This window comes from Sinocyclocheilus anshuiensis, unplaced genomic scaffold (genome assembly GCF_001515605.1).
Source record: "Sinocyclocheilus anshuiensis isolate Anshui unplaced genomic scaffold, SAMN03320099.WGS_v1.1 scaffold220, whole genome shotgun sequence".
Taxonomy (NCBI): Eukaryota; Metazoa; Chordata; class Actinopteri; order Cypriniformes; family Cyprinidae; genus Sinocyclocheilus; species Sinocyclocheilus anshuiensis.
In genome coordinates, this window is record NW_015554086.1 from 1,035,632 (window position 1) to 1,045,919 (window position 10,288).

Sequence of the window (10,288 nt, forward strand, 5' to 3'; positions counted from 1 at the left end):
ACAGGCCTTCGAATTAAATAAATTGCTTTTTAGTTTTTCAGGTAGGTCTAACAGTAGGGTTAAGATATTTATATATATATATTTTTTTTTTACCAATTATCCAAATAATGTTTAGTTCTAGAAAGTTATTATAATCAGAACACGTGAGCATAACATAGCGGTTAGCAGATCAATGAATGAGAGGGCATCGTTACCAGAGTCGCCCATATACCACACCATGTTACAGCACAGTAGGGCTATTGCAGACAGAAACAATACTGTACTACATCGATATTTCCTGTCGGCTCAATTTTTGAGTGGACTTTGCTGTTCCGATTCGCATGAACGGTATACGAGTGGAGCGACTGAGCGGAGCGCACACACATAGAGCGGGATAATACGCAGAGCGTCACACCACGTGAAACTGAAACCTGAAATTTCGGTGCATCTCTAATTATTGGCGACATCAGAAATGGATATTATATAATATATGCTTTTTTGAACATTTTAGCAATTTAAAAATATTACAAAAGGATTTTTTTACACGGCATCCCTGCTCTCGACAGACGGCACCCCGGTTGGGAAACACTGATCTAAAGTATATGTATGTTTATTTTACACAATTTATTTTTTAATCCATTTTCAAATGATTTCAATTTTCTTAAATATTAATTAAAATAAATAAAATTATATCGGCTTTATATCAACCACCCTGGTTTCCAAGATATCGGCTGTCAAAAAAACAATATCGGTCGACCACTAATAACTTTTCAGGACTTCTTGTAAGTTTTCCAATGGAAGGCCAGAAACCTCTCAGGTTTAATTAAAAATGACCTTAAATTGTGTTTCAAAGATTAACATAAGGGTAAGAAAATGTGAAAGAATTTTCATTTTTTTGATGAATATCTCTTTAAAGAAAAGGTCAATGCACTGTTCTTGATCACACCTCTCATATCGTAGAAAGATGTTGTTGAGGTCATCGTTGACATGCAGGAGCTCCTCTGTGACTTCCTCACTGGACACACCTGAGATGAGCTCAACTATCCTCTGCTGCATGGCCCTGCACGTTCTGTTTAACTCCTTTAAACAAAGGAAGCAAACCATGTAACACTGAATAATAAAAACGGTCAACATAATGCTGCACCAACACTCCCTCTAGTGGCCTTCAGTAGCTCTTTCAAGCAAAGTAAACAAAAAAATCTGAATGAGAAACCTGCAGAAGCTCATGATCGGATGGATCCTCTTCACCAGGAACCATCTCAGTCAACATCTCTGACATCACCTTAGTGTTCCCGCGCACAATGTCGAGCTCACTGCGCAGCTTGCAAATCTAATCAATGATATTTTATTAAATCATTATGCAATCTATTAAAACAAATGTTGATCTATCCCATTTAAAAGAATGAAGGAAGGAGTACCTGTTCAGGGGAAGGGTTGATGGGCCCAGACATGTGCAGATTGGGCATCTGTGGGGAAGTGTGAGTCACAGGGGCAGAGAAAGGAGGAGCGGAGGCAGGGTGAGGCTGTGGCTTGGGCTGGACTGGGGCGTTATATTTCTGCTGGTCCAACTCTGGAGCACTTTGCTGCTATTATCAACAGAGCAAGACAATGAACGAAAGTGCAGAGATAAAGAGGGAAGGTAAAGCGATAAAGTTAAGTAAATGATAAGGGGCATAATATTTTAATGGGAGCTGCCATAACCTGTGTGATAAACAAATTATAACATATCTGACGTCAACACCTACCCGTTGTGGTGTGTGAATAGGGGACAAGGTCTCCAAGTCAGATCGAGGAAACTCTATACCCTTCCTCTTCATTTCTTCGTAGACGTGGACTACTCCAGTCAAATCTGGACTACTTCTGAAGGCATCTGCCCATGCCTGATGTATAGAGTACATGCAAACTTCATGTATGCTTTGAAATCTTGTAATTTAAAATGCATTAGAATAGCTATTAATATAGTTGATAACTGCAGTACACTAGATCTTCTCTACTTCAACATTTAAAACCTTGTTCAAGGGATAGTTCACCCAAAAATGAAAAATCTGTCATATTTCTTAACACAAAAGATATTACTTTGAATAATATGGATTAAAAAAATAGTCGCTACTGACTTTCATAGTATGGGGAAAAAAATACAACCCACATTCTTTAAAATGTGACCCTGGACCACAAAACCAGTCTTAAGTAGAACGGGTATATTTGTAGCAGCAATAGCCAAAAATTAGGATATTATAGTAGGATATTAAGTAAAGATCATGTTCCATGAAGATATTTTATAAATTTCCTACTGTAAATATATTAAAACTTAATTTTTGATTCGTAACATGCATTGCTAAGGACTTCACTTAGACAGCTTTAAAGGCGATTTTCTCAATATTTAGATTTTTTTGCACCTTCAGATTCCAGATTTTCAAACAGTTGTATCTTGCCCAAATATTGGCCTATCCTAACAAACCATACATACATCAATAGAAAGCTTATTTATTTAGCTTTCAGATAATTTATAAATCTCTATTTTGAAAAATTGACCCTCAATTTCGAAAAATGTACCCCAAATATCTTCCTTTGTGTTTAACAGAATAAAGAAATTCGTAGAGGCTTGGAACAACATTAGGGTTTGAGTTGCAAGATTTTTATGATAATTTGAAAGACGTCTCTCACCAAAGCTGCATTTATTTAATCAAAAATACAGTAAAACATTAATATTGAGAAAGTGACTGTTTTAAATAATGTTGTTTGAATGTCAAACAAAAATGCAAAGCAGACTTTACTTGCCTAGTTCTCTTTGGACAAAGCCATTCTAGACATGTTAATAATTTCATAATGAGAAATTTCTAGCATCACATTAGATGCAAGACCAAGCAAATTGAAGTCACCCTTGGTCATCTGAGCCAAACCTAGTAACCTGATCCACTAGGTTGTAATGAGCACAGCTTCAGTGCCAACAAAATAGCCGGATCTCCGTGACTACAGAGCATCAGGTAACCCGCCTCATGATGCACCTCCTCACCCTCTCTATCATGCCCTTCTTTTTGAAATGCCTCACGTCATAAATGTCCTTTCCTCATGTTGCGTTTAAACCCCAAAACAACAATATTTCCTTAATGAACAATCAAAACATCCAGTCCATACCTGTATCAAAGCTAGTACTTTGTCCTGCACTATGGCAGGTGGGTTATTTTTAGGAGATATGATTTTCACTAAAACGCCATCAATGAAGTCCCGGGTGGTGACGAGCGCATGGAACCGGTACCCACAGTTCTTTACACATGTCTCAAGAACCTGAACACATTATGGAAAATCAAAATGTACAGGACAATCTAACAAAAATGAATTATTAGATGCAAGTAAGACTGCAAAGAGAGTTGTTCCCATTGCACGCCTCTCACCGTCAGCGTAAGCATCACCTCCCTGTAGTTTTTATTCCCATTAAGCCTCTTCTTAACAGCTCTTATAGCATCCTTAGGCCTATAAATCAGATAAATAACTAAACACATCCATGCTGCAAAAAAGCAATCTATTATGAAGTTAAGTTGACAAGGTCAAGAGAATGAATCATCTTCCTCAAGCAAGCATTGCCAGGTTCCATAAATAACACATTGTGACGACTATACAATTTATGTAACGCCCTGGACTTGCGATGGATTTGAATGGCCACAGAATGACATGATCATTCAGCCATAAATTAAATGTGCAACTATAACAATGACAGCATCTTCTGGATTTGTACAATGTTTGTAGGTTTCCTAAGGTTGATGGAATATGCCAAAACAGAGGTAACTTTATTCAACCTGTTAAATGCTATAAATCATGCATCTTTCATGTCTCACCCATCTTCTGTTTCATTGATTATGTCACATATTTCCATATTCAAGGTCCAGTCTTCACTTTGTAGTGAGCCATCTGTGGCCCTTTCTGGGAAAGATCAAAAAACAAACTGATAAGATAATCGATTACTGCCTTTCACTAATAAGAGAATCTGATATAACATCGGCACTGATTACATTACACTGAACTGCAAACTACTGCGCAGTATGTGCTTGCATGGTGGTTATCTTCTAAAGCAAGCCGTCAGTTTCCTTACACAGTCCATTTATAAGAGTTGATCAATAGTATGACTCATTTACACACATTACCTCAAGCTTTTGTTATGAAACTGGGTGTGAGAGATAAACGCAGTGTCCACTGGCTAGCAGGCTAATACCAGCTGGTAAGTGAAAGTAGTATTTCAGCTTACTTAAAAGCGCTTCGCCTCCCTTTAATCGGTAATTGAATTCATTTAGGAAATTTATATTTTAAGACGCACATATTGAGAGGTAACTGTAAATTAGATCAGCTAGCATGAATGAGCATTATGTTAGCTGCTAGCCAGCTAACTGATAGGCTAGCCATATGTTGAGTTTCTACACAGCGGCTTAGCTAAATGCATCGCTTTATGCGTTAACTTGTTACTAAACTATTTTTAAGCATCATTTCATTTCTTAAAAAAACATACCAATGCACTGTCCCACCGGAGTACTATATGGGTTTCCCAGCAAGAACTCCATCTTGTCAACATACTCAACGACTAACAGTCAATGAGACAGTAAACACTCAAGCCCTGCCCATGGACGACTCCCATTGGTCGCGTGATTGAGGGCAGCAAAGCTATTGGGCGAACCTGCAGTCAGTAATTGAAATGACATGCCAGCTAATTAAAGGGACAGCAGTGATTCCACTGACTTTGCTTTATACCGCGGGTTTGTTATATATTACTAATGGTTATGTAGCAGAGTTCCCTTTCGTACTATGCACTTAAAAACATATATGTTTTTTAATGTGTGACTTTGACCTTAAGGGAACTGCTTGGAAAAACATGAGACTGGGTTAGTAAAAATAAATGAGATGCCTCAGTCAGACATGTGCACATGATTACATATCAAAATGTAATTTTGGTTTCCAACATATATTAGCTAAACAGTTTCACATCTTTGACATTAAAATACTGGGATTTTGTATGTACAGTCTTTCCATTTGGCAGCTGTTGAAACTAATAATACATATCATGACCTTAGACATCTATATTATTGCTCAAAACATAACTAGACAGCAACGGCATTTTACTGGTTAGGTAACTGGTGTCACTGCAGCTTACTGTAAAAGGAAAACAGGACAGAGATAACAAAAATCCAATTTTTTCAGTCTCAAACAGTGCCTTTTTGGCCTTATCAGTCCTGTAAAATTTTTCTCTTGACAGCTGTGCGTTCAGAAGACAGATGCACAAACATTGCACCAGCAGCTGTTCTTGCTCGCAGCTCATACATGTCATAATCATGGACCCATTCCACATTTCCCCATTGCTGGATCTAAGACAGAACAGAACATGAAGAACAGTAATTATTAATATGGGCAAAAAGCAGTAAGTACTAATCAGCTGGAACAAACTAAAAGCTACCAAACCTGGTATTCTTCCTCAAGTCTGGACAGAAGAACCGCTTGTTCCACGCTTAGGTGTCTGTCAATCAGCCCAAAGGACAAGACCAATGATTTCAGCTGAGTGATCACATACTCAAGCCCTGCAGAAACAAAAAACCTGCACTGTTCAAACAGGCCTCTTCACATAAGATGCAAAATCTTATGTAAAATGTCAATTTACATAAAATGCAAAAGCACCACAGTATCTTTACCTGTCAGAGACCAAAAATTGTAGGAATTAAGGTGTTGACGAAATGTCTCCTTAGTCTCCTCTGGGATTTGAGGGCCCATTATACTGGTGGACGAGCCAATTACTACATTGTACCTAAAAATCACAAGATGTTCATATACGTCATTCATTTTTGATGGCTATATATTGTGGCTATTACATAATCTAGCTAAAAAGTGTAAATAATCTAGCCAAAATTACCTTTGTTCTATCCAGTTCATTACAGGGTCCCATTCATTTCTCTGAAGTTCTACAAGACCTGGAGGTTCTTCTACTCTGTAACTACAACAAAGGTATCTGATTTAATAAAAACACACTATAAATAGATGTATTTAGGAAATGTAATACCATTCACCTTTACTGCCATTACAAGATAATGTTATATAAATCTTGGTTTAATTAATTAAATGCCATCAAGTGAAATATATACAAAATACCAGATTGTGTCAGTCTCCAAAAACTTTAGAGCAGCTGAGATCATTTGGTCTTTTGTCCTTTGCGTTGGGTTATCAAGTGCTGTGTTGCAAAGGGTGGTCTGTATGGACAGAAATAAGTCATATTAGCATATGTACAATTTGAGTCAAATCATGTTTTTATACATAAGGTTTTACATAAAATCAGGATGTTAATGTTTATAATATCTTAATACCTTATAGTCACATTGAGCAGATTAGAGCTGGATGAGCAATTAAACAGTTAAGATTTGAGATATGGTTATATATATATATATATATATGTTATCCCTTTCCATATAATCGAATTTAGTAGCTTCTTATGTCATTCTTTTTATGTTTTCTTATTTATTTATTTATTTTTTAATTAAAATTATTGGCTATTGACTAGAATTTAATAGATTGCCTTTTTAAAATATAAATTTATGATGTTAGATTACTCTTTTTATGAATACCTTATTTGATTACAGGTGGGGTTTAGAAAATTGATTCGGGCAGACTAGCAAAACAAACTTGTAGCCAATCAGCAGTAAGGGGCATGTCTACTCATGATGTGGAGGAGTATGTCACATATTTCCATATTCAAGGTCCAGTCTTCACTTTGTAGTGAGCCATCTGTGGCCCTTTCTGGGAAAGATCAAAAAACAAACTGATAAGATAATCGATTACTGCCTTTCACTAATAAGAGAATCTGATATAACATCGGCACTGATTACATTACACTGAACTGCAAACTACTGCGCAGTATGTGCTTGCATGGTGGTTATCTTCTAAAGCAAGCCGTCAGTTTCCTTACACAGTCCATTTATAAGAGTTGATCAATAGTATGACTCATTTACACACATTACCTCAAGCTTTTGTTATGAAACTGGGTGTGAGAGATAAACGCAGTGTCCACTGGCTAGCAGGCTAATACCAGCTGGTAAGTGAAAGTAGTATTTCAGCTTACTTAAAAGCGCTTCGCCTCCCTTTAATCGGTAATTGAATTCATTTAGGAAATTTATATTTTAAGACGCACATATTGAGAGGTAACTGTAAATTAGATCAGCTAGCATGAATGAGCATTATGTTAGCTGCTAGCCAGCTAACTGATAGGCTAGCCATATGTTGAGTTTCTACACAGCGGCTTAGCTAAATGCATCGCTTTATGCGTTAACTTGTTACTAAACTATTTTTAAGCATCATTTCATTTCTTAAAAAAACATACCAATGCACTGTCCCACCGGAGTACTATATGGGTTTCCCAGCAAGAACTCCATCTTGTCAACATACTCAACGACTAACAGTCAATGAGACAGTAAACACTCAAGCCCTGCCCATGGACGACTCCCATTGGTCGCGTGATTGAGGGCAGCAAAGCTATTGGGCGAACCTGCAGTCAGTAATTGAAATGACATGCCAGCTAATTAAAGGGACAGCAGTGATTCCACTGACTTTGCTTTATACCGCGGGTTTGTTATATATTACTAATGGTTATGTAGCAGAGTTCCCTTTCGTACTATGCACTTAAAAACATATATGTTTTTTAATGTGTGACTTTGACCTTAAGGGAACTGCTTGGAAAAACATGAGACTGGGTTAGTAAAAATAAATGAGATGCCTCAGTCAGACATGTGCACATGATTACATATCAAAATGTAATTTTGGTTTCCAACATATATTAGCTAAACAGTTTCACATCTTTGACATTAAAATACTGGGATTTTGTATGTACAGTCTTTCCATTTGGCAGCTGTTGAAACTAATAATACATATCATGACCTTAGACATCTATATTATTGCTCAAAACATAACTAGACAGCAACGGCATTTTACTGGTTAGGTAACTGGTGTCACTGCAGCTTACTGTAAAAGGAAAACAGGACAGAGATAACAAAAATCCAATTTTTTCAGTCTCAAACAGTGCCTTTTTGGCCTTATCAGTCCTGTAAAATTTTTCTCTTGACAGCTGTGCGTTCAGAAGACAGATGCACAAACATTGCACCAGCAGCTGTTCTTGCTCGCAGCTCATACATGTCATAATCATGGACCCATTCCACATTTCCCCATTGCTGGATCTAAGACAGAACAGAACATGAAGAACAGTAATTATTAATATGGGCAAAAAGCAGTAAGTACTAATCAGCTGGAACAAACTAAAAGCTACCAAACCTGGTATTCTTCCTCAAGTCTGGACAGAAGAACCGCTTGTTCCACGCTTAGGTGTCTGTCAATCAGCCCAAAGGACAAGACCAATGATTTCAGCTGAGTGATCACATACTCAAGCCCTGCAGAAACAAAAAACCTGCACTGTTCAAACAGGCCTCTTCACATAAGATGCAAAATCTTATGTAAAATGTCAATTTACATAAAATGCAAAAGCACCACAGTATCTTTACCTGTCAGAGACCAAAAATTGTAGGAATTAAGGTGTTGACGAAATGTCTCCTTAGTCTCCTCTGGGATTTGAGGGCCCATTATACTGGTGGACGAGCCAATTACTACATTGTACCTAAAAATCACAAGATGTTCATATACGTCATTCATTTTTGATGGCTATATATTGTGGCTATTACATAATCTAGCTAAAAAGTGTAAATAATCTAGCCAAAATTACCTTTGTTCTATCCAGTTCATTACAGGGTCCCATTCATTTCTCTGAAGTTCTACAAGACCTGGAGGTTCTTCTACTCTGTAACTACAACAAAGGTATCTGATTTAATAAAAACACACTATAAATAGATGTATTTAGGAAATGTAATACCATTCACCTTTACTGCCATTACAAGATAATGTTATATAAATCTTGGTTTAATTAATTAAATGCCATCAAGTGAAATATATACAAAATACCAGATTGTGTCAGTCTCCAAAAACTTTAGAGCAGCTGAGATCATTTGGTCTTTTGTCCTTTGCGTTGGGTTATCAAGTGCTGTGTTGCAAAGGGTGGTCTGTATGGACAGAAATAAGTCATATTAGCATATGTACAATTTGAGTCAAATCATGTTTTTATACATAAGGTTTTACATAAAATCAGGATGTTAATGTTTATAATATCTTAATACCTTATAGTCACATTGAGCAGATTAGAGCTGGATGAGCAATTAAACAGTTAAGATTTGAGATATGGTAGGCATCGCTTGCTGCATGTATGCAGATAATGTTGGATGCATCTATTTCCAACTTTAAAAATGCTGCTGGGTGATAACACAGTTAATATACACAATGTAAGAACTCTAACTAATGGCCTACTAAGTGCATGGTGTAAAACTTCAGCGTGTCCTTCTGAACGTCCCACTCTGTTGCAACAGCTATGGCAAGAGCTTCATTGGACACTGTGAACAGCTTTCCACCTGGAGTCTTCAGCTTTCGTTTGTCAAGGTTTATTTCGTACAAACCCCCTGTAGACAACACAAAACCTATTTTCAAACAGACATAACTTTTTCTTTTGTTAAATACATGTTACTTTTTGAAGTTGAAGATGTGTGTTGCAACACTGAATGATGCTCACCTTCACCTTGAGATATCGAGACATTTTCGTAGAACTTCTTTCTCTCTGCAAAATGTGATTTAAAGAACAAGAGATCAAGCATCAACACATTAGATTTGTCCTTCTATACCGTTACTCTTCTGTAATGATCTTACCTGTTGTGGCACTGGTATATCTTGCCTTTTGTAGGTGTGTTGATAAACTAGGCACATGCTGCCCTTGAGGAAAAGAAAATGGCCAAATGCCCTGACCAAACTGTCTGTGATACCTACAAATATTCCGTAACATCATATACTTAGAACGCTATATATTCCTATTAATTTAAGAGTACTGGAGCATTTAGTCAAGGTTAGAAAGCCGGATCAGGCGTTACAGCTAACTTGACAAATCATCGTTCATGTTTCAGTAAGAATATGAAAACACAAGTATTAAGTATAATCAAGGTTAACTCAATTATTTAAGAGCAAATAAATACTCTGACACGAGATGTCACAGCAGGCAGCAACGTGACACCAAAGCGTGAAGCTGACGACTGTGACCTACACAGGGATCGTAAGGGATAATTCAAAATAAGAGTCCTTACAGCTTTACCTGTAAATTGCTGGAATATCAAACGATACAAATTATTAATACAAATAAACACACACACATATTAGCTATATATATATATATATATATATATATATATATATATATATATAT

At 36.8% G+C, this 10,288-nt stretch overlaps 3 protein-coding genes across 7 annotated transcripts in view; all 3 read right to left on the reverse strand.

Moving 5' to 3' along the window:
• Positions 1-7,415, reverse strand: part of LOC107669200 (TOM1-like protein 2) — a 25,754-nt gene extending 18,339 nt beyond the window's left edge. For 3 of the 5 annotated variants that reach the window (XM_016461339.1, XM_016461340.1, XM_016461335.1), the window contains exons 1-8: positions 4,478-4,568; positions 3,813-3,897; positions 3,372-3,450; positions 3,115-3,264; positions 1,725-1,859; positions 1,398-1,565; positions 1,193-1,309; positions 926-1,059 (exon numbers count right to left, since the gene is read on the reverse strand). In XM_016461339.1, the coding sequence (XP_016316825.1) occupies positions 926-1,059; positions 1,193-1,309; positions 1,398-1,565; positions 1,725-1,859; positions 3,115-3,264; positions 3,372-3,450; positions 3,813-3,897; positions 4,478-4,529 (920 nt within the window). In that variant the 5' untranslated portion in view covers positions 4,530-4,568. Of the gene's footprint in view, positions 1-925; positions 1,060-1,192; positions 1,310-1,397; positions 1,566-1,724; positions 1,860-3,114; positions 3,265-3,371; positions 3,451-3,812; positions 3,898-4,477; positions 4,569-6,682; positions 6,745-7,324 lie in introns of those variants that run through there. The other 2 variants (XM_016461336.1, XM_016461337.1) reach the window with 2 other exon arrangements.
• LOC107669202 (ATP synthase mitochondrial F1 complex assembly factor 2-like) lies at positions 4,650-6,379 on the reverse strand. Its single transcript, XM_016461342.1, has 6 exons — positions 6,315-6,379; positions 6,103-6,200; positions 5,867-5,947; positions 5,649-5,761; positions 5,422-5,537; positions 4,650-5,327 (listed from the first exon to the last, which is right to left on the reverse strand). Exons 2-6 carry the CDS (start codon positions 6,144-6,146, stop codon positions 5,190-5,192), a joined length of 492 nt encoding a protein of 163 aa, XP_016316828.1. The 5' UTR covers positions 6,147-6,200; positions 6,315-6,379; the 3' UTR covers positions 4,650-5,189.
• Positions 7,416-7,505: 90 nt separating the features above from the next.
• On the reverse strand, positions 7,506-10,115 carry LOC107669201 (ATP synthase mitochondrial F1 complex assembly factor 2-like). The gene is made up of 8 exons (XM_016461341.1): positions 9,742-10,115; positions 9,608-9,652; positions 9,349-9,497; positions 8,950-9,047; positions 8,714-8,794; positions 8,496-8,608; positions 8,269-8,384; positions 7,506-8,174 (listed from the first exon to the last, which is right to left on the reverse strand). Exons 1-8 carry the CDS (start codon positions 9,875-9,877, stop codon positions 8,037-8,039), a joined length of 876 nt encoding a protein of 291 aa, XP_016316827.1. The 5' UTR covers positions 9,878-10,115; the 3' UTR covers positions 7,506-8,036.
• Between the last annotated feature and the right edge of the window lie 173 nt (positions 10,116-10,288).